Here is a 21,245-nt window from a genome sequence, read left to right as displayed (position 1 = left end):
TATTACAACAAATTGTTCACAGGTATTGAAAATGTTTTTTCAACTCAGTAGTGCCATCTGTTGGCACATCAGGTTATTGCATCTACCACTGTGCTACTAATTATGAATTTTAAAATAATCACTTGACACTACATTTTTATTATAGCAATCTCACTTTAATTTATTAAAAAAAAACATTGCTATAATGCCTAGTAAGACTGATCATTTTAAACCAGTAGAATATTCTATTTTCATAAAACAATCATGTACTTCCACCTTGAGAGCGTTGCCTTTTTGGCTGAGGTCCTGAATGGCCTTTGGTTTTTGTTTTGCCCCGGGAGGACTGGGATGTGCCTGCTGCTCTGTCTCTGACAGGACATGCAGAGGAAGAGGAGGAGGTGCTCGAGGAAGAAGTGGCTGCTGAACCTGCAGATGAACTGAGTGAATTCTGGAGATCCAGGGCAAAGTGGTAGTCGTTGTGCTCAGGCATTTCCCAGACCGACACCTCCTGGCCGCAGCGTTCACAGTTTATCAGGTCGTCTCTGGCCACATTAGGAGAATGGTGTTTGACCTCAGCATCTGTATCCAGTGCACTGGCAAACTGCTGAGATGTATGGTCTTTCACATGAGCAGCAGTTTCTTCGCAGTCATCATTTTTGATAGACTCGGGTGCCATTTCAGGCTTGCTCTGTGTTGAGGCTGAGTCCTGTATGCTTCTTTGAAGAGTCTTCTTGTGAAAGAAAGATGAAATGGCAGAACAAGGGCTGCTGGAATCATTTTTAGACTGAGGAGGAAGTGTAACTGAAGCAGCAGGTAGGCTAAAAACTGTCCCCAGCTTAAAGTCGGGTCCAGAGGTTTTGTGAGAGGAAGATGTGGAGTTTATAAAGTGGTTTCCTCCAAACCACCGCCCCAGACCGCCACCGACTCTGCAGCATCCCATATACTGTATTTAGGATGGACTAATAGGAGTATATATTTTTATATACTCCTCTTGTAAAAGCAAAATTGTCCATTACAATACCACATTTAGCTTAATACGTGCTGCTTGTTGAGCTGTTGGACAGGACACACACAAGAAAATACTGGATTCCTGGGGCTGGTGCCTTGATAAGGAGGACTGTGATGAAGTTTGTGATTTGTAGATGACTTCATGGGGTTGTAGGGCAGCAACAAAAAATAGAGTGACCTCTGAGAAGTCACCTTTCAGTTTTGTTGTTGACTATTTTGGCCCTTTTGACTTCAAGCGTTGTAGTCTTGTCAAGCGATATGAAGTTATCTTTACATGTTTAGCAATTGGAGCTGTACATATTGAAGTTGCTGTGTCTCTGGACACTGATTCCTTTAACCATGTCTTACGCTGTCACATTGCAAGGCGTGGTCAAGTTCAACCTGCGCTCTGATAATGGTACTCACTTTGTGGGTGCAGAACGTGAACTGAGGCTTGCTGTGGAAGAGTTTTGCAGATGTGTTGGCCTGCGATACACTGACAAACTGTCCAGGCTGTTCCCTGCCTGTCGCCCTAAGTTAGCTGGAATAGGCTCCAGCACCCCCCGCAACCTCTATGGGAATAAGCGGTAGAAGATGGATGAATGGATAGTTCATGTGTGTGTGTTTTACTGTATCAATTTAATTGATTTCAGTTTACCTCAAGAGTTTCATCATCACTCTGGGCTCAAAACAGGTAATCCATTATTACAGTATTTAAAATATATATATCTTGTTCTTGAATTGTTTTATTTTATGAGAAAGCAATTACTGACTTCAGCTCAAATGTAAGAAAATATGTAAATATACAGTATATAAAATTACATAAAAGAAACAAATACTGATATTACAACTACTACAAAGTAATTTGCAATATTTAAAATGTGGAATGTTTTCACTTCTCCATTTTGCTTCTCCTCCTCATCGCTTACCCAGGTTTATTATCTGATCTATTGTTCTGTGGCCTGGCAGCTCAGTTGGTAGAGCGTCGGCCTCAGAAAACAAAGGTCCCATCCCTGCCTCGGCATCAGGCATGTCCTTGAGCGAGACACTTTACAGTAGAAGTAAAAACTTTATTTTTGTTGCGCAGTTGAAAGAAAGTCTTATATGAGTGTTCCAACCTGAAAAAAGCTAAAACAGTGGTTTTTAAATCCAAACTAGGTGAAATGTGTTTAAATCATTTAAAACAAACCAAACTGATTTCAAATAAATTAATTCTTCTTGCTTCTGACTTATTGTCTGACACATTGGCCATCATAGCTGTCTTGTTTTCTACAGTGACTGTTCTTCATGCAACATACCACAAGCTGGAAATAAGTACAACCACACGGGTGAGAATCTTGACGCTTACATTTCTTAGGTCAACATGGTGCATCATATTATTGTCCAGTACAGGAATATATATGACATATAAATGAATGCAAATTCCTTCAGTTTATTTAGAATTTTTGAAATTAAAATTTCAGCTAGTTTCCCTTTGATATTATGTCTTAAATGATTGTCTTAAAGGAGTTTCTCATAGTGCTATACATCTTCACAAATCACTACTTTTAAGTTTTTTGCACAACCACATTTACATGTAGCTGTGCACTTTATGCAGTATTTACAGCTTCGCGCCAACCAGTGTAATGCAACTCTCTTACTTAGGAGGAAGAACAGACCCACGTGTACACAAGAATAATTAGGAAGTAGGAAAACACATTGCTCTGACTGTTCACTGAGCGACATGGCTCGTTATTACAGCTTTCTTCTCATCATCTTTGGATTTACACGTAAGTCACAGATTGTTTTTTAACAATCTGATCAAATGCTTCTCATTTTAATTTTCTTTAAAAAGAGTTCATATTTATATCTAACAAATATAAATTTCAGGATGGCTGAATAGTTATTTACATTAACATTGTACATTTGTGTATGTTGCAGGTATTTACAGCATTACTACAATCAGAAAAGTATCAGTGAAAGCAGGACATTCCCTCACTATGCCATGTAATTATCATTATGAATATACAAACCATGTAAAGTACTTGTGTAAAGGAAAGACTTGGAAGACCTGCTCGTATGAAGTTAAAACAAACTGCCCACATCATTCAGGAAAGTTTACAATCTCTGACCACAAAACCATGGGGATCTTCACTGTTACAATAAATCATCTGATGTATTATGATACTGGTTATTACTGGTGCGCTGTGGAGATCGATAATGGAGGAGATTTTGGGGAGTTATTTCATCTGGAGGTCAACACAGGTAGGATTCTTTAAAACAATATACAGGAAGTGAAATGTTATTAAGGTTTTCTTTAAAATTCCTTAATTGTATATATTTCCCCCCAAGGCACCCCCGCTCTCTATACAAATCATCAGAAGATTACAGGATTTATTGGAGACAGTATGAGAATATGGTTTCACAGTAGAAACCGTGGAGAATTAAAGTGGTGCAGACTGGGCAGGTCTTGTGCAACCGTTACATCAAAATCAATGGATGGAACACATTTGGCCATTAACGAGAATCCCAATAATAATTTTACTGTGACTATGAGCGGACTGAGGACAGAGAGCAGCGGCTGGTATTACTTTGTTAAAGGGGATTTACAGATGCCAGTGCACCTAACTGTTACAGAGAGACCCTCCACTAGTAAGTACAATATAACTCTGTGAACTATAATAGAACTAGTTGATGCCGTATTATTTTACTAACCACTGTCTATTTTCAACTTATAGCCAAATTATCTACTACTTCTCCTCATCACACTACTATTACTTATCACTCCACTGCTAGACAAACCCAGACCTTTACCACATTTAGACCTGAACAAAAGAGGTCGGACATGCATTTATCTATTGTTAAAAAACATTATCGGACAGATGATAATATATATTTATAACGACTAGCACACACTACTGTATCTTACAGCAGTGATAAAGTTGACCTGAAGAAGCTCATCATCCCTCTGGCTTTGTTGATCTTCATAGTAATGATGACCTTGATCATTTGGTTTATACTGAAGACACACAGTAAGTCTTTACTCGTCTCTAGGAGTTGATTCAATGAACACTGACCGTGTGTAACATGAGTTTTAATTGTTTACCTTGTAGAGCAACGCAAAGGGAATTCATCAGCTACAATTAGGGTAAGATAATACACAGAAAATAGAAAAAAAAATGAAATCAACTCATTTTATAGAATAAGGATAAACTTTAATAATTCCACAGTTATAGTGGTAAATAACTTTAATTTGGTGGTTACCAATCTAGTTTCATTTTAGTTAGAACTGAACTGCAAATCATTGATTTTCCATACTGTAATTGAAGTGATCCTTTATGGGTAAAGAAGGTTTGTGAACAATTGTTTACTCCTTTAAAACAGGCTGAAGATGAAGTAACATACTGTGATGTTACATACAGGAGAAGAACTTCAGTGCAGGTAATAATTATAGTAATAAGATGAGATAAGTCAGACTTTATTGATCCGCTTGGGGAAATTGTTTTCTCTGCATTTAAACCATAAACAAACAAGACGTAGCAGCGAGTATCCACACGTGGTGCGTTCGGGGAGCTAGTGTGATGTGACTTGCTCAAGGCCACACCTAGTGGGATCAGCTGGGTTTGAACAGGCAACCTCCCGCTTCCAGGATCTACCTGAGCCACTGAGCCACCAGTGTCAATACTGAAGTAACCCTAACCCTCACAGCGAGAAGGTCCTGGGTTCTCTTCGGGTTCTCCAGCTTCCTCCCACGGTCCAAAAGCATGCATTACGCACTCTAGATTAGGTGTGTGTGTGTGTGTGTGTGTGTGTGTGTGTGTGTGTGTGTGTGTGTGTGTGTGTGTGTGTGTGTGTGTGTGTGTGTGTGTTTGTTGTAATTGTTCACTTTGTAATGTGTTTGTCATCTAAGGGAATTCAATATTTTATTTTTGTAAATCACATTTACTTTGGTACTTTCACACAGGCTGGCAGTGATGTAATAAATTGTCAAGCTGGTAATGCAAAAGAAATATTACAGCAGGTACGGAAAAAAGGATTGAATGTATTAATCAATACAGTAAAAGATGCAGCTGAACAAAACAACCTGAATGCCATATATATTGATTAATTTTGTGTATAAATCAAATCTCTGTCTTTGCTCATCCAGATGTCACGCACAGATGTGGATGTGATTTATAGTTCTGTGGTTACTAAAAAGTAGCAGACTGTGAAACAGGGTAAGGATTAAAGGCACAATATTACAGGTTAAGGGATTTAAGTTATAGTGCACTTATTTATTTCACCTTTGTTTCCCATCCTGTTTCTTTGTGTTTACTAGGTTAAAGCACACAGTCAAGATGCCACAGTACAAAGACATGAGTCACCACCAACCGCAAATTTGAATGTTTGACTTCTAAGTCCAGGCAATGTGAGCTGTTGGGTTGTTTTTGTGACACTATGTCACAGTTTGTGGTTTGCTTTTTAAATGCATAGCATGAAAACTAGATGCAGGTGCATTCAATTTAGGATGTTATAATTTGAGATCACAATTGCTTTAAACAGTTAATATGAGAGAGTTATTCAAAAATCACAGTCACCTTTCTGTGTATCACAGCAACAACACAATCAGACTTAAACTGTAATCACATATAACATCCAAGATAATGAAACGATTCATAAATATGTATCTCAAATATTTGAAGAGCATATTTAGAAACAATAATATAAAATATTAAAAAAAAAATTCTCCACCTCTCTGAACTTGCACTGTCAGAATATGTGTTTGTGTTTTTTTTTCAAATGTCTTTTCTCTATTTTTCTTTTTTGTCCTTGACATAGTTCTCAATGAAAAACGTTTAAAAGCACCATTTAGGTTCATGAATTCCAAGTATGCGTATTATGTATATGAATAAACTTTTATTGTCTCTTTAAAAGGGGTTTTGTTGCTATTTTTTTTTTATATTAACTCCACCTAGGTAATGAGTGTACTGTACTGCCTCACGTCAGTCTTGACTCAGTACAGACAAATAAGTTATAAAAGGCTTTGATATGCCTCGTCCTTATCTGATGTAAGACTACGCAAATCTATTATAGTCCTTATTCCTCTGTGTTGTTTCTTTTGCACAACATGCAAATGCATAGTTTGACCACAGTAGAATAATACAGACAGACTGATCAGACCTCTAACTTCACATAATGTGTCATAAAAGCCGATAATATGTCAGTGACGTCGGAGACTCAAACATAGTACCCACACATTAAGTACCCACACAGTAAAAGCCTAAGGCCTTATCACAAATAGAATGGGATGTCTGTTTTGGCTGATTAGCTGTGTAGTTGGACGACTACCATTAACAAACACTTAATAAATGTCGCAAGCAGTGTTGAAATAACACTAATAACACCATGACAATTTGAATGTAATATTACAACATATTGTTTTCAGGTATGGAAAATGTTTTTTCAACTCGGTAGTGACATCTGTTGGCACAGGTTATTGCATCTACCACTGCTATCAATTATAAATTTTAAAATAATCACACTACATTTTTATTATAGCGATCTCACTTTATTTTATAAAAAATTGCTATAAACATTGCTTTAATGCTTAGTAAGATTGATCATTTCAAACCAGTAGAATATTCTATTTTTATAAAACAATCAGATTGGTGAGATGGTAATATATTATGAATATCAGAAATGTGTAATTTATTACTTCAGAATTAAAAAATATCAGTTATTCTGCACATCATTAGTGTCTCTTGAAGAAAGAATCCAGGGTGCCTGTACTTCCACCTTGAGAGCGTTGCCTTTTTGGCTGAGGTCCTGAATGGCCTTTGGTTTTTGTTTTGCCCCGGGAGGACTGGGATGTGCCTGCTGCTCTGTCTCTGACAGGACATGCAGAGGAAGAGGAGGAGGTGCTCGAGGAAGAAGTGGCTGCTGAACCTGCAGATGAACTGAATGAATTCTGGAGATCCAGGGCAAAGTGGTAGTCGTGGTGCTCAGGCATTTCCCAGACCGACACCTCCTGGCCGCAGCGTTCACAGTTTATCAGGTCGTCTCTGGCCACATTAGGAGAATGGTGTTTGACCTCAGCATCTGTATCCAGTGCACTGGCAAACTGCTGAGAAGTATGGTCTTTCACATGAGCAGCAGTTTCTTCGCAGTCATCATTTTTGATAGACTCGGGTGCCATTTCAGGCTTGCTCTGTGTTGAGGCTGAGTCCTGTATGCTTCTTTGAAGAGTCTTCTTGTGAAAGAAAGATGAAATGGCAGAACAAGGGCTGCTGGAATCATTTTTAGACTGAGGAGGAAGTGTAACTGAAGCAGCAGGTAGGCTAAAAACTGTCCCCAGCTTAAAGTCGGGTCCAGAGGTTTTGTGAGAGGAAGATGTGGAGTTTCCATCTTCATCCCCCTCTTCTGCTTTTGTTACTTTCTGTTTTTGTTTCTCAGCTGCCTTTTGAAAGAAAGACTTAATATTGTCAGACTGTTTGCACATTGAGTCATTTTTCAGTTGAGATGGGGGCTGAGTGGAGGACAAACCACTCTGGGTGGAGGTGACATCGCTGGAAAGGAAGCCAGCTATCCCCCCTGCTGATGGAGCGTCACTGAATTTGCTAGCTGAGAGGTGTAGGAGGGTGAGGGGTGGAGACCTGGGGACATGGTTAAAAGAAGATGCAGAGTCACACAACATTGATATGTTCATGCAATGGTTACTATGGTTATTTTAATGATTACTGTAATTACCATGTTGTCTGATGGCTTCCCGCAGTGTTGAGACTCTTGATAATAGCAAAGCTATCGCTGGATATTTTAGTTGCTTCATAGCGTGATAGAGCACAACAGCGAGAGAAGCTGCTTGGCCTCTTGTCTCCCAACTGACGCACACCAACCGTCAGCAGCTTAGCCACTCGACCATTCTGTAAAGTGGTGGGAAATGACATGCCTTATAAAAAGGGAAAGCCATAGTTACATATAGAACATGAGAGTGAAACTGAGAAGGAGAAATGGTTAAAATTAATCTAAGGAAAGAATTGCACAGCCACAACCACAAACTCTTTTTCTTACCGCGTCTCTATCTTTGGTCAGTCTCTCCTCCAGCTCCAGGGCCAGCTGATTAAGCCAATACTGTACCTAAAAATTGGTAATTGCACATGAAAACATTAAGAGCCCTGCCGTCAATGTTCATTCATGCAAGCAGTTTTCACATCTAAAGTCCATACAATGTAAGAATCAGGCATCTTCACTTGGTTTGGGTTAAAAAAAAGGCCGTCTCAGATATGTAATGAGGTTCATTAGCACAACAGAAACACAAATGGTTGGTACCTGTTCTTTTGTAGCCAGAGAGGTCTTTCCAGGAAAGTTTTTACTGCAGCCAATAGACTTTGGTAGCTGCCTGGGTTTCACTGCTTCAAACTCAATCCCTCGACACAAGTCGTAAAGCCATTGGCTACAAAGCAAGGAGATTTAATAGTAAAATAATGTTATAAAAATACAGACATCCCAGCTTCTGATGTGCTATTGTGGACCTCTAACTCAACATAATGTGTCATAAAAGCCGACAATGTGTCAGTGACGTCACAGACTCAAATCATAGTACCCACACAGTGAAAGCCTCAGGCCACAAGTAGAATGGGATGTCTATTTTGGCTGATTAACTGTGTAGTTGGACGACTACCATCAACGAACACTTAATAAATGTCGCCAGCTGTGTTAAAATAACACTAATAACACCATAACAATTTAAATGTAATATTACAATATATTGTTTTCAGATATTGTATAGAAAATGTTGTTTTAACTAATCATTTATTGACATTATTATAAATAAAAATGGCTTAATTTGAATTTAAATACTAAAACCTTTGTCTTGTTATGCCGTTTGACTTGTAATGACACAGATCTTTACCCTGTTTTCTCGCCAAAGTGCTGTCCTAGTTGGGCTTGAGAGAAGCGAGTCAGGTCTCCCATTGTTTCTATTCCCAGGGTTTCTGCTATGGAGGCACCCAGCTTGCCTCCAAGGTTACGTCTGTATGGATGTAGTAAACAACATAAGCGCAGATTAGCAAGATTACAGTTAGTAGTTAACCATCTGTGAGTAAGTAGTAATATTTTATGCTAACATCTTGCTGATGGGTAGAGAGGTAAAAAGCTCTGTTGCAGAGTCTAGAGGCAAAATAGTTTGTCGGTTTGGTTTGTTCAGACCACAGGCTAGTTTGGCCAATACCTGAAAAGAGGAGATATCATAACATATACACATACATGTAGCAAATATCATTACAAGGGTTACAATTACTGTAATAAAACTGAGTTCATTCTACCTTATTGTGTGATATTCCTGCTGAACAACGGAAACCTGTGTGTTTCTCAATGGCTGCCCTCATTTCCTCAACAATGAGTGCCCCTACAGTTAACTGTAGTTCTGCAGAGCCCTGTTTCCCTGACAGGGAGACAGATGAAGACGCCAACCACTGCCGCAGACCTCTGGACCTCTGCTCCTCTAGAACCAAACATCCCAGAGGTTAGAGATGTTGAGGTTCTCATACAGTAACGAATCAAAGAATCAGAGTCCGCTTTGCAGTCTACGTACCTTTATCCAACACAGGGTCCTCTGCAGACGCTTCTTCTTCCGGTGCAGTCTGTGGATACCCCTGAACGTAGGTTGTCCTCAGCAGGTGGGGGTCCACTTGTCCGTCAGTCATGCTTTTCAGCCGCTGCTGGACTGCAGCAGTCAGATCCATGTAGGCTTCATCGATGCTGGCCCTCTCAATCACAGCGAAGCGGGACATCACCTCAATCACCTCCACACTCGCCTCCCTGTAACTAGACAGGCGTGGAGGAACTAACATAACATTTATAATGACCATTAATCCACCAAAGGCCAGGGAATCACCAGCACTTACTACGTCAGGTCTGCCTTGCCGTGAGACTCTCGCACTCGTGCCACCTGCAGATCCGGGCATCGTTGCTTGGCGTCGTCCACCCACATATTCCTGGTGACACCATGGGCTCTGGCCTCGTAGCTCACAGCTATGATGCTAACAGACGGACACCAGTAAGCTAACTGGGAGATCCGGCTTTTCATAGACTTAACAGTTGAAGGTGTAAAAACCCACCCGCCTCCTTTCCACGTCTTGTACTGGGCCACGACACACGGCGTGTTCCTCAGAGCTGGGTTCAGCCTCTGCTCCACCTGCACGTAGAAACAGTCCATGTCCACCAGCGCCACCACTCTTTCCTTTCCGTACTCCATCACCGAAGCGGCGAGTGGGTCAGCGAGAGTAGAACAAACACCGACTGACCGGTGGTGATAATTATTCACCGCTGTTGCCCGAAATAAGAAAAGGTTTAACGACTCTTCATCCGGGCTGAATCTTTCACTTTGTATTCGCGCCACCCGTGTGTCGCTACCCAATGACGTCATCAACAGTGGACAAAAACAACAAGAGACCGGTCTGTGAAATAATGTCCTAATTGAAGACTAATACTTGTGAATGTTATTTTGGTCTGGTCTCACTATTACAGTCTTGGTGTCTGGTTTTCTATTGAGGCAACCCACCTGACTGAAAGAAGAAAAAATGCTCTGACTGCAACTATATGAGGCCATGAATTAGCACCTTTTGTAGATACACTGTGGTATTTGATGTGATTTGAAGGACAGTCCAGAGCCCTGGACATAAAGATAACGTCACATGTCAGACCCTTTATTAAAATCAGAGTTTTATCCAGCAACCACCTGCCAATCATTTGACATTATTAGTGCTGCTTTTCAAATAATGCAGTTCTTTTCAAATCTGCATTTTTTTTTTTGATCTGGTTCATGGATTGCAGTGAGCTTCTTTAGCCAGTAGGCGTGGATCATGTCAGGGCCAGGTGCTGTCCAGTTTTTCATACCTGAGACTCTTTGTTGGATGTCTGCCACTGTCATAGTCACTGGGTTCTGTTCAGGGAGGTTGCTGTGATCTTCCCTCAGATCCACCAGCCACTGTGCATCACTGTTGTGTGATGCCTCCCTTTCCCATATACCCTTCCAGTACTGTTCAGTTTCCAGCCTTGGTGGGTCTGCTCTGTTGTTATTACCCTGCCATTGAGAGTACACTTTCGCAGGTTGTGTTGCGAACAGCCGGTTTATTCGTCTGGCTTCGTTATCTCTGGTGCATCTCTTTAGGCGGCTGGCCAAGGCTTGTAGCCTTTGCTTGGCAGTTTCGAGTGCTTCAGGTATGGGCATCTGGCTGTACCTCCTGGGCATTGGTCTTTTCATTGCACCTCTCTCGGCCTCTGTCATTTGGCTCACTTCCCTCCGAGCTGCCTTGATTTTTGCCTCCAACCTTCGTTTCCATGGTGGGTATTGTTTCTCATGGCTCCCATGGTTGCTCTTATAGCCAAGCTCCTCTAGGATCACTGATGCTGAAGTGTATATCAGCTCATTGGTTTCTGTGATTGTTGTGGTAGGGATCGCTCTCAATGCTGCATTCACATCTTCCATGAGACTTTCTGATGGTACTTCGCTTAGCCGTTGTAGTGGGGTTCGGGGTTGCCTGTTCAATCTCGCCATGATCTTATCTTTCAGGTCAGTTGCTGCCTCGCTCAGCGTATCTGTGCTTATTGGGGCTTCGTACCCAATTTCCGGTTGGGGAGATGGTGAAAACTCCCCTCTGACCTGGCGTCCTGGCTCCCCCTTGCCGTAGCATTTGTGTTGTATCTCGTCAATCTCAAGTTGTGATAGCAGTTGCCGTTTGTGGATGTTGTCGCCGTCAGCCTTGAATGTGGGTTTCTCCGTTCTCATTCACTGCACAGTCTTTGCATGTAACCCCTCTGACTAGGGTTACTTGAGTAGTCAAGTAACATTCCAACAGGGTCTTGTTCTCGCACCTCAGCCATTTCTTTCTTGTTCCAGCAGCCCACTTCTCGCCAAGGTGCTCTGATGATAAGATTGATGCTAGAGCCAGGCTGGATGGGCCTTGTGTGAAAGGCCCACAATGTTTCTGTGTTGGACTGATTAGCAGCTGCTGGCATTTGTGTGTTAAAGGAAATTTACAGATGCAATGTTACTGTATTATGTAATATATGATGGTAAATATATTGTTACATTACAGTCACTTACTACAAAAGGGATATTTCAGGTAATATAATACAGGCAATCTATAATTACGGCATTTAAATAACAAGCTATTGTATTTCTGGACTGCTTTTATTATGAGACAGTAATAATTGCATTCAGCTGAAATGTAAGATAATATGTAAATATGTAAAAGTACATTAAAAAAACAAATACTGATGCTCAACCATTCTCAACTGTTACAAAGCTTTTTGCAATATTTAAAATGCGGAATGTTTTCACTTCACTATTTGACATCTGTTCCTCCTTTCGTACCCATATGACTAATACTGAAAGTGTTGTGGACATAATGTGTTCTGTGGTTATGAGGTTCATGAAGTGTACAAATGGTAAATGTTAAAGTGCTGTTGGTACCTGGCAGTTACTACGTTGTTATGTCATACTGTTATATTCATTTTAAGTACCAGCGCTTTCAAGGCAGAGCTACTGTCATTTGATCAAATCAAAGAAGCCAAGGCCAAATGCAAAAACTTCATTTGCTTTTTTTTTTTTAAAAAAAGTTTCATATCAATGATGAAAACTAAAAAATTGGGTTGATTGAGTAAACATTTACAAACAGTGTTTTTGAAATCCAAACTACGCGAATTGTGTTTAAATCATTTAAAATCAAACTGATCTCAAATTACTTCATTCTTGCCACTTTTGACATATTGTTTGACATGTTAGCCATTTTATGTCAGCTGCCTTGTTTTCTACAGTGACTGGTCTTCTTGCAATATACCACAAGCTGGAAGCAAGTGCAATCACACGTACAACTACATTTCTCTACATGGTGCAATGTATCATTGCCCAGTACAGGAATATATACTGTATGACATATAAAAGCAATGCAAATTCATTTAGTATGAGTGTTCTTAAGCATAACTGGTACAAGACTTATACACATTACTGTGCAAAAACCCTGCAATGACCTCATACTCCAACTGTACTGTACTGCTTTGTACCAACAACACAAACTGTTCTGTAGCTGTATTTTCGCTTATCTGTACTGCTGTTGTGAGAAGTAATTTCCCCACTGCGGGACTATTAAAGGTTTTTCTTATCTTATAACTTAAATTTTAGTATGTAGTAATTGTTGTATGTGTGAAATGATTTATGCTCTGAACAGCAGTTTCTCATAGTGCTATACTGCCACCTTGAGTGTTTCCACAAATCACTAGAGAATTTCATGGGGATTTTTTCTCTTATTTGCATTATTATTTCATTTTAAACTTTTCTTTGTTGACACAGACAATCCATTTAGCTGTTGGGTTCATGCAAGATTTACAGAATTAGCCAACCAATGTAATGCAACTGCCTTACTTAAGAGGAAGAACTGACCCACGTGTACATTAACAAAAAAATTAGGAAGTAGGAAAACACGTTGCTTTGACTGTTCACTCAGCGGCATGGCTCGTTTTTTCAGCTTTCTTCTCATCATCTTTGGATTTACACGTAAGTCACAAGTTTTTTTTTACAATCCGATCACTTACTATCATATGTATATCTAACAAATATAAATTTCAGGTTGGCTGAGTAGTTATTTACATTAATATAGTACATTTTTGTATGTTGCAGGTATTTACAGCATTACTACAATCAGCAAAGTATCAGTGAAAGCAGGACGTTCCATCACTATCCCATGTAATTATGATACTAAATATACAAACCATGTAAAGTACTTGTGTACTGGAACGTATTGGGTGTCCTGTTCTGCTAAAGTCAAAACAAACCACCCAGATGATTCAGGAAAGTTTACAATCTCTGATGACAAAACCAAGAAGATCTTCACTGTGACAATAAATCATCTGACGAATGATGACACTGGTTATTACTGGTGCGCTGTGGAGATCAATAAAGGAGAAGATCACAGGGAGTTCTTTCATGTGGTGGTCAGCACAGGTAAGATCCTTTAAAACAAAATACAGGAAGTGAAATGGTATTAAGGTTTTCTTTACATTTCTTTAATTGTATATATTTCCCCCTCAAGGCTCCCACACTCTCTATACAGATCATCAGAAGATTACAGGATTTATTGGAGACAGTATGAGAATATGGTTTCACAGTAGAAACCGTGGAGAATTAAAGTGGTGCAGACTGGGCAGGTCTTGTGCAATCGTTACATCAAAATCAATGGATGGAATAAATTTGGCCATTGTTGAGAATTCCAATGATAATTTTACTGTGACTATGAGTGGACTGAGGACAGAGAGCAGGGGCTGGTATTACTTTGTTAAAGGGGATTTACAGATGCCAGTGCACCTAACAGTTACACAGAGACCCTCCACTAGTAAGTACAGTATAACTCTGTGAACTACATTAAACTTATTGATGTCCTCTTGTTTTACTAACCACTGTCCTTTTTATTTATAGCCACATTATCACCCACTACTCATCAGTCCACTACTACTCATCACACCACTGTTAGAGAGAACCAGACCTTTACCACATGTGGACCTGAAAAGAAGAGGTCAGACATGAAATATGTTCATTCAGAGACAGAGGATAATGTACATTTATAACGACTAGCTAAAACACACACTACTGTATCTTACAGCAGTGATAAAGTTGACCTGAAGAACCTCATCATCCCTCTGGCTTTGTTAATCTTCATAGTAATGATAACTTTGATTATTTGGTTTATACTGAAGACACACAGTAAGTCTTTACTCGTTTATAGGAGTTGATTCACTGAACACTGACCGTGTGTAACATGAGCTTTAATTGTTTACCTTGTAGAGCAACGCAAAGTAAATTCATCAGCTACAGTTAAGGTAAAATAACACACACACACACACACACACACACACACACACACACACACACACACACACACACACACACACACACACACACACACACAGAGCTAGAAAATAAAACTAAAATCAACTCATTTTGGACGATAATGTATTATTCTAAAGGTGAAGAACGTTTGTTAACAGTTGTTTACTCCTTTAAAACAGGCTGAAGATGAAGTAACGTACTGTAATGTTGCATACAGGAGAAGAACTTCAGTGCAGGTAATAATTATACTGTAGTGTCAATAAATCTTAAAGTTTTCTTTGAAGGTCTTTTTTTATATTTTTCTATTAATATTTCTGTGTGTACTGTATTGTTATTTGCACCGTATGTTTATGCTACAATACGGTTATGGTTTTATGTTTTCAGTTGATATGCGGTAAACATTGTGTTTATTGTAATTGTTCACTTTGTAATGTGTTTGAGAGTTTTGCAAATCACATTTACTCTGTTCCTTTCACTCAGGCTGATGTAATATACAGTAACACTGGCAACGCGAAAGGAACATCAGAGCAGGTAAAAAGGATTAAATGTATAGTACAGTTAAAGATACAGACCAACAAAACAACCTGAATGTCATATATAGTCATTCATTTTGTGTATAAGTCAAATCTCTCTGTCTTTGTTCATCCAGATTTCATGCTCAGATGTGGATGTGATTTATAGTTCTGTGGTTACTAAAAAGTAGCAGTCTGTAAAACATGGTAAGGACTAAAGGCACAATATTACAGGCTGAGGAATTTGTTATAGTGCACTTATTTATTTCACCTTTGTTTCTCATCCTAACTGTTTCTTTGTGTTTACTAGGTTGAGGGTACAGCACAAAGACATGAGTCACTACCAACCACAAATTCCAATGTTTGATGCTTCATAAGTCTGGACAATGTGAACTGTTGGACTGTTTGTCACACTACATGTCGCAGTTTGTGGTTTGCTTTTGAAATGCATCAATTTAGGTTATGTTTTAATCTGAGCTCACACAGTGGCTCCAAACAGTCAATATGAGATAGTTATTCAAAATTCACAGTCACCTCATCTCACAGCAACAACACATCAAAACAATCAGACAAAGGCTAAAACTGTTGAAGTAAAGTAAGAGATTCATGAATGAGTTATTTAAAGTATATGAATTTATTTTTGCATTTTAAGAGCATATTTAGAAAAAAATATAATTTATTAATAATTCATATTAATGTTTAATATAAATGGGTATCTTAGTTTTTTTCTCATCCTTACTTGAACTGTCAGAATATATTCTTTTTTTCTAAATGTGTTTCCACTATCTATCTTTTGTCCTTGACATTAATTCACCATATATAATATAACAGTTAATAAATAAATAGTCTGTACTGAATGCAAAGTGTATGTATGTACACGCTTATTCCACATGACACTAGCATTCTGGTGCAACTACACTGCCATTAAAATACTTGTGGTGATAATAGTTGTGCATGCGAGCGCCTGGTGGCCAGGCCTGTTCCCACAGGACCTGACCAGGCACCGTCTGACATGGGATCGTCCTCATGTGGACACACCACCCACAGAAGGACAAGGAGCCGGTGCTAAGAAGATTGGGCAGTGGTCGACCTCTGGTTTTGTCTGGGATTTGCAGCATCACTACAGTTCATGAGGCATCAGTGAAAGCTGGGGATTCTATCACTATTCAGTGACTATCAATGCCTGACAACAAAACCTAATTATTTTGTAAAATAAATTTCTTCAATCTGATCTGTTAGATGAAGACTATGATTTTTACTGATGTGGTGTGACGATACAATTGAAAAGTTTAATCTGTGTGTCACCAGAGATAAAAGGTATAGAGATATGAAGCGATGCTGGCTGAGTCGGCCCTGTGTGAAAGCCTCAAGGTTAATAGATAGAACAAGAGACCATGAGTGGAGTGATGACAGAGAGCAGCTCCTGGTATTTGTGTGTTAAAGGAGATTTACAGATGCTAGTGCATCTGCATTAAATGTTACTGACAAACCCTCCACTTGTAAATGCAACTATTACATAACATGACTTTATATTAGTCACTGACTATAAAAGGGATATTTAATTTGTTATCATTGTGTTACTACACTGTGCCATTTTTACAGCTACTCTCTGCAACAAGTTTCATCACGCTGACAGGACTGACGATAGAATGTGAAATGTGGCCAGTATTAATATGCATTCTAACAATTAAAGAATAAAAAATACACTCTTTTCAGGTTATTATGGTTCTAAAATCTGACTCCAGAGCACTTTGTGCCTCTCCAGCTATGAACCTCACCGCACGACACTACTACAGGGCCTACGTCAAAGACCGTGAAGGCCGTGAAACTATCATCGGATGGAAAGAGGAAGCGCGTGTGTCTGACACAGACACCTGCTTATGACAATCTTCAGCAAAGGAAAACAAGGAGAGAGAAACAGCAGAGTGAGCTCCATCTGCTGTCCTTGGAGACGTGCTCTGTCACAGACACTGGTTGGTCATTGCTGTGGTCATGAGGGGCACTGGAAGAACAACTGTCCCTGCTACGTCAGGCTCCACCCGCTCGGACGCTCATCTTTACGCTATCTTTACGCTCACATTAGACTGATGGTTGGGGAAGGTGACGGTTCCTTTTCACGTGGTGTAGAAGATGGTACCGCAAACACACACACACATTTTCACGCACTGAATGAAGGAACACACTTACAGCTGATACGTGCTTATCTGCTTGCAATGAAGACTCTCTTTTTGCTCAAAACATTTCAGTGATTTTGAAAATGATAACAAACAGCTAAATGACAACTGCTGCATTACGTTGCAGACTGATAGGTTCAGCCGATTTCCTGAGTTCACGCCGACTATTATAAATAATCCCTCTGCTGGGGGGGGGGGGTGCTATTCGTCAACACAGCCTCACAGGAAGTTCCTGCTTTCCTGTAACACGCACACACGCACAGACACACAAACAAACACACATGCACACACACGATGGAGGTTTGATTAGAGGATGTGAACCGGTTGTCATCACACCTAAATTTGACCCCAGATAAACAACACCATCTGAAAGGAAGCCATAGATGGCGTTACTGCAGACACCACTATGTTACTGAAACATTGGATGCTACAGGCCACAACGCGAGCCTGTCTAAATTACCGTTTGTGCAGACAAAGGTTATTTTTTTGGGTCATTGTAAATACAGCTGATGGTAAATCCATCTCACCCAACAGAGTTAAAGCAATTTGAAACTTGTCTAAACCGTGCACGTATAAACAGCTTATTTTTTCTAGGTCTTTGTTCTTTTTGTAGGAACTTCATTCCTAACTTTACAGTCTTTGAGGCCCCACTCAGGGTTCTGATGCAGACGTCTCCATCGTCCACTTCTTCTCTCACGTGAACGTCTGAGGCTCAACAACATTCACCGACCTCAAGCTTGCTCTTCAGTCGGCTCCTACTACTGGGTCTACCTGTTGTGACCCTACACGACCTTTCACTCAAACAGTGGTCGATAAATCAGGTTGGCTGCAGCAGAAAAAGCTGGCTTCACGTGAAATTGTTGGCTACTCTGACGTCACCTTGTTGGTTCCTCAAACCGTGTCTTTCATCCTTTTGGAATAGAAAACATCACATATTTCTACAGCTCGATGGCTTAGATGCACGAGGTCTTGCTTGAAACAAACATTACTGTCAATAGGTGCGATGTGCTAAACCCAGCCACTCTTCTTCCAGGCACTGATGATGGCGAGCCTCACTGTGTTTCAGTTCTGAACCAGGTTTGCACTCCGTGAGGTGCCAGTACCTGACTGTGATCATGTCCTTTTGTTGATGGCTTCGCCTCTAGAGATCCTGCTTTGGGCCAAAGTCAAGTTGGGCATGCAGTCTGCACTGCACAGGACAGGACTGAACCACAAGACAGGAGTGACTGGAAACATCAACATCCATGTACCACCAACAACAAACCGACAAATGACTGAACACAACAAAGGGCTTAAATAAGGCACTCAAAAAACACAGGTCAACATGATTAACCCAATTAAACCATGGAACAAAGCAGCAAGTGACATCAGGGCTGGAACAACAAGAATGAGACAAAGACAGTACTAGAACCAAACAACCAGATATGAGTGCCCCCTGCTGGTCTGAGGGCCGAAGCGCCACTCTGCTCAGGCTGCAGAGTTGGTCGTTGAGTGAAGCCTGTAAACTAGCAGAAGGAGCGTCTGTTACCATCTACACAGACTCCACAGATGCTACTTGCAGCTAATGCTGTTGGGTCGCTGCCAGGCAACCCCCTCCCTCTCCTTGTCCTCGGTCTGGTTTGGGCCTGATGACAAGCCGTGCCTGCCTTACAAAACATTGGTACACAAAGGGATTTTCAAACTATCCGCAAAAATACTGTGAATCACGCATGACGTGTGCTCAGCAAACCAGGTAAGACGATTACAAAACCACTGGCAGCTCATTCACTGCTGGAACAAGCATTCGAACACCTACAGTAATGATGGATTACACTAGACTAAGACCAATTAATTATTAATTATTGCAATTATTTTCTTATGTTTGATGTTACGTTTGTTTTATGTATTTGACATTTCACCTAGATTGTTCACTGGATGTCTCTGCCTGATAGACTCTGGACTCCAGCTCCCAAACCAACGGCCAGGAGTTGTGTCTCTCTGTTGAGAATTCTGTGAAGGTCTTTTTTTATATTTTTTTATTAATATTTCTGGGTGTACTATATTGTTATTTGTACCGTATGTTTACATTTTTTCAGTTGATATGCAGTTAAACATTGTGTCTATTGTAATTGTTCACTTTGTGATGTGTTTGAAATTTTTGCACATCACATTTACTCTGTTCCTTTCACTCAGGCTGGTAGTGATGTAATATACAGTAACACTGGCAAAGGAACATCAGAGCAGGTAAAAAGGATTAAATGTATAGTAGAGTTAAAGATACAGGCCAACAAAACAACCTGAATGTCATATATAGTCATTATTTTGTATATAAGTCAAATCTCCCTGTCTTTGCTCATCCAGATGCGATGCTCAGATGTGGATGTGATTTATAGTTCTGTGGTTACTAAAAAGTAGCAGGCTGTAAAACAGGGTAAGGATTAAAGGCACAATAGTACAGGTTGAGGAATTTGTTATAGTGCACTTATTTATTTCACCTTTGTTTCTCATCCTAACTGTTTCTTTGTGTTTACTAGGTTGAGGGTACAGCACAAAGACATGAGTCACTACCAACCACAAATTCCAATGTTTGATGCTTCATAAGTCTGGACAATGTGAACTGTTGGACTGTTTGTCACACTACATGTCGCAGTTTGTGGTTTGCTTTTGAAATGCATCAATTTAGGTTATGTTTTAATCTGAGCTCACACAGTGGCTCCAAACAGTCAATATGAGATAGTTATTCAAAATTCACAGTCACCTCATCTCACAGCAACAACACATCAAAACAATCAGACAAAGGCTAAAACTGTTGAAGTAAAGTAAGAGATTCATGAATGAGTTATTTAAAGTATATGAATTTATTTTTGCATTTTAAGAGCATATTTAGAAAAAAATATAATTTATTAATAATTCATATTAATGTTTAATATAAATGGGTATCTTAGTTTTTTTCTCATCCTTACTTGAACTGTCAGAATATATTCTTTTTTTCTAAATGTGTTTCCACTATCTATCTTTTGTCCTTGACATTAATTCACCATATATAATATAACAGTTAATAAATAAATAGTCTGTACTGAATGCAAAGTGTATGTATGTACACGCTTATTCCACATGACACTAGCATTCTGGTGCAACTACACTGCCATTAAAATACTTGTGGTGATAATAGTTGTGCATGCGAGCGCCTGGTGGCCAGGCCTGTTCCCACAGGACCTGACCAGGCACCGTCTGACATGGGATCGTCCTCATGTGGACACACCACCCACAGAAGGACAAGGAGCCGGTGCTAAGAAGATTGGGCAGTGGTCGACCTCTGGTTTTGTCTGGGATTTGCAGCATCACTACAGTTCATGAGGCATCAGTGAAAGCTGGGGATTCTATCACTATTCAGTGACTATCAATGCCTGACAACAAAACCTAATTATTTTGTAAAATAAATTTCTTCAATCTGATCTGTTAGATGAAGACTATGATTTTTACTGATGTGGTGTGACGATACAATTGAAAAGTTTAATCTGTGTGTCACCAGAGATAAAAGGTATAGAGATATGAAGCGATGCTGGCTGAGTCGGCCCTGTGTGAAAGCCTCAAGGTTAATAGATAGAACAAGAGACCATGAGTGGAGTGATGACAGAGAGCAGCTCCTGGTATTTGTGTGTTAAAGGAGATTTACAGATGCTAGTGCATCTGCATTAAATGTTACTGACAAACCCTCCACTTGTAAATGCAACTATTACATAACATGACTTTATATTAGTCACTGACTATAAA

At 39.8% G+C, this 21,245-nt stretch overlaps 3 protein-coding genes and 3 long non-coding RNA genes across 7 annotated transcripts; 4 read left to right on the top strand and 2 right to left on the bottom strand.

Annotated features, from left to right (window-relative positions):
* Nucleotides 1-166: 166 nt before the first annotated feature.
* LOC129603039 (DNA polymerase eta-like) lies at nucleotides 167-919 on the bottom strand. Its single transcript, XM_055502550.1, has one exon. It carries the CDS (start codon nucleotides 917-919, stop codon nucleotides 242-244), a length of 678 nt encoding a protein of 225 aa, XP_055358525.1. The 3' UTR covers nucleotides 167-241.
* A 2,167-nt stretch (nucleotides 920-3,086) lies between these two features.
* Nucleotides 3,087-19,772, top strand: LOC121202763 (uncharacterized). The gene is made up of 7 exons (XM_055502549.1): nucleotides 3,087-3,210; nucleotides 3,298-3,597; nucleotides 14,396-14,492; nucleotides 14,580-14,680; nucleotides 14,762-14,796; nucleotides 14,986-15,042; nucleotides 19,665-19,772. Exons 1-7 carry the CDS (start codon nucleotides 3,087-3,089, stop codon nucleotides 19,770-19,772), a joined length of 822 nt encoding a protein of 273 aa, XP_055358524.1.
* Nucleotides 4,854-6,162, top strand: LOC121202766 (uncharacterized). Its single transcript, XR_005898664.1, has 3 exons — nucleotides 4,854-4,966; nucleotides 5,093-5,162; nucleotides 5,264-6,162. It is a non-coding gene; the product is annotated as an uncharacterized LOC121202766 (long non-coding RNA).
* polh (polymerase (DNA directed), eta) lies at nucleotides 6,481-10,298 on the bottom strand. Of its 2 annotated transcripts, XM_029175860.3 has the most exons (10): nucleotides 10,041-10,298; nucleotides 9,828-9,962; nucleotides 9,515-9,747; nucleotides 9,246-9,424; nucleotides 9,048-9,151; nucleotides 8,834-8,953; nucleotides 8,251-8,374; nucleotides 7,993-8,058; nucleotides 7,672-7,844; nucleotides 6,482-7,577 (listed from the first exon to the last, which is right to left on the bottom strand). In XM_029175860.3, exons 1-10 carry the CDS (start codon nucleotides 10,175-10,177, stop codon nucleotides 6,677-6,679), a joined length of 2,172 nt encoding a protein of 723 aa, XP_029031693.1. In that variant the 5' UTR covers nucleotides 10,178-10,298; the 3' UTR covers nucleotides 6,482-6,676. The 2 variants fall into 2 exon arrangements, with proteins under 2 accessions (XP_029031694.1, XP_029031693.1); XM_029175861.3 differs by lacking the exon at nucleotides 10,041-10,298 and having other exon boundaries at nucleotides 6,481-7,577; nucleotides 9,515-9,766; nucleotides 9,828-9,963.
* LOC121202765 (uncharacterized) lies at nucleotides 15,289-15,989 on the top strand. The gene is made up of 3 exons (XR_005898663.2): nucleotides 15,289-15,337; nucleotides 15,456-15,525; nucleotides 15,629-15,989. It is a non-coding gene; the product is annotated as an uncharacterized LOC121202765 (long non-coding RNA).
* Nucleotides 19,773-19,829: 57 nt separating the features above from the next.
* Nucleotides 19,830-20,929, top strand: LOC129602995 (uncharacterized). The gene is made up of 2 exons (XR_008692515.1): nucleotides 19,830-19,902; nucleotides 20,644-20,929. It is a non-coding gene; the product is annotated as an uncharacterized LOC129602995 (long non-coding RNA).
* The last annotated feature ends 316 nt before the right edge of the window (nucleotides 20,930-21,245 follow it).

Source organism: Betta splendens, chromosome 15 (genome assembly GCF_900634795.4).
Source record: "Betta splendens chromosome 15, fBetSpl5.4, whole genome shotgun sequence".
Classification (NCBI taxonomy): Eukaryota; Metazoa; Chordata; class Actinopteri; order Anabantiformes; family Osphronemidae; genus Betta; species Betta splendens.
This window is presented reverse-complemented; position numbering and strand designations above follow the sequence as displayed.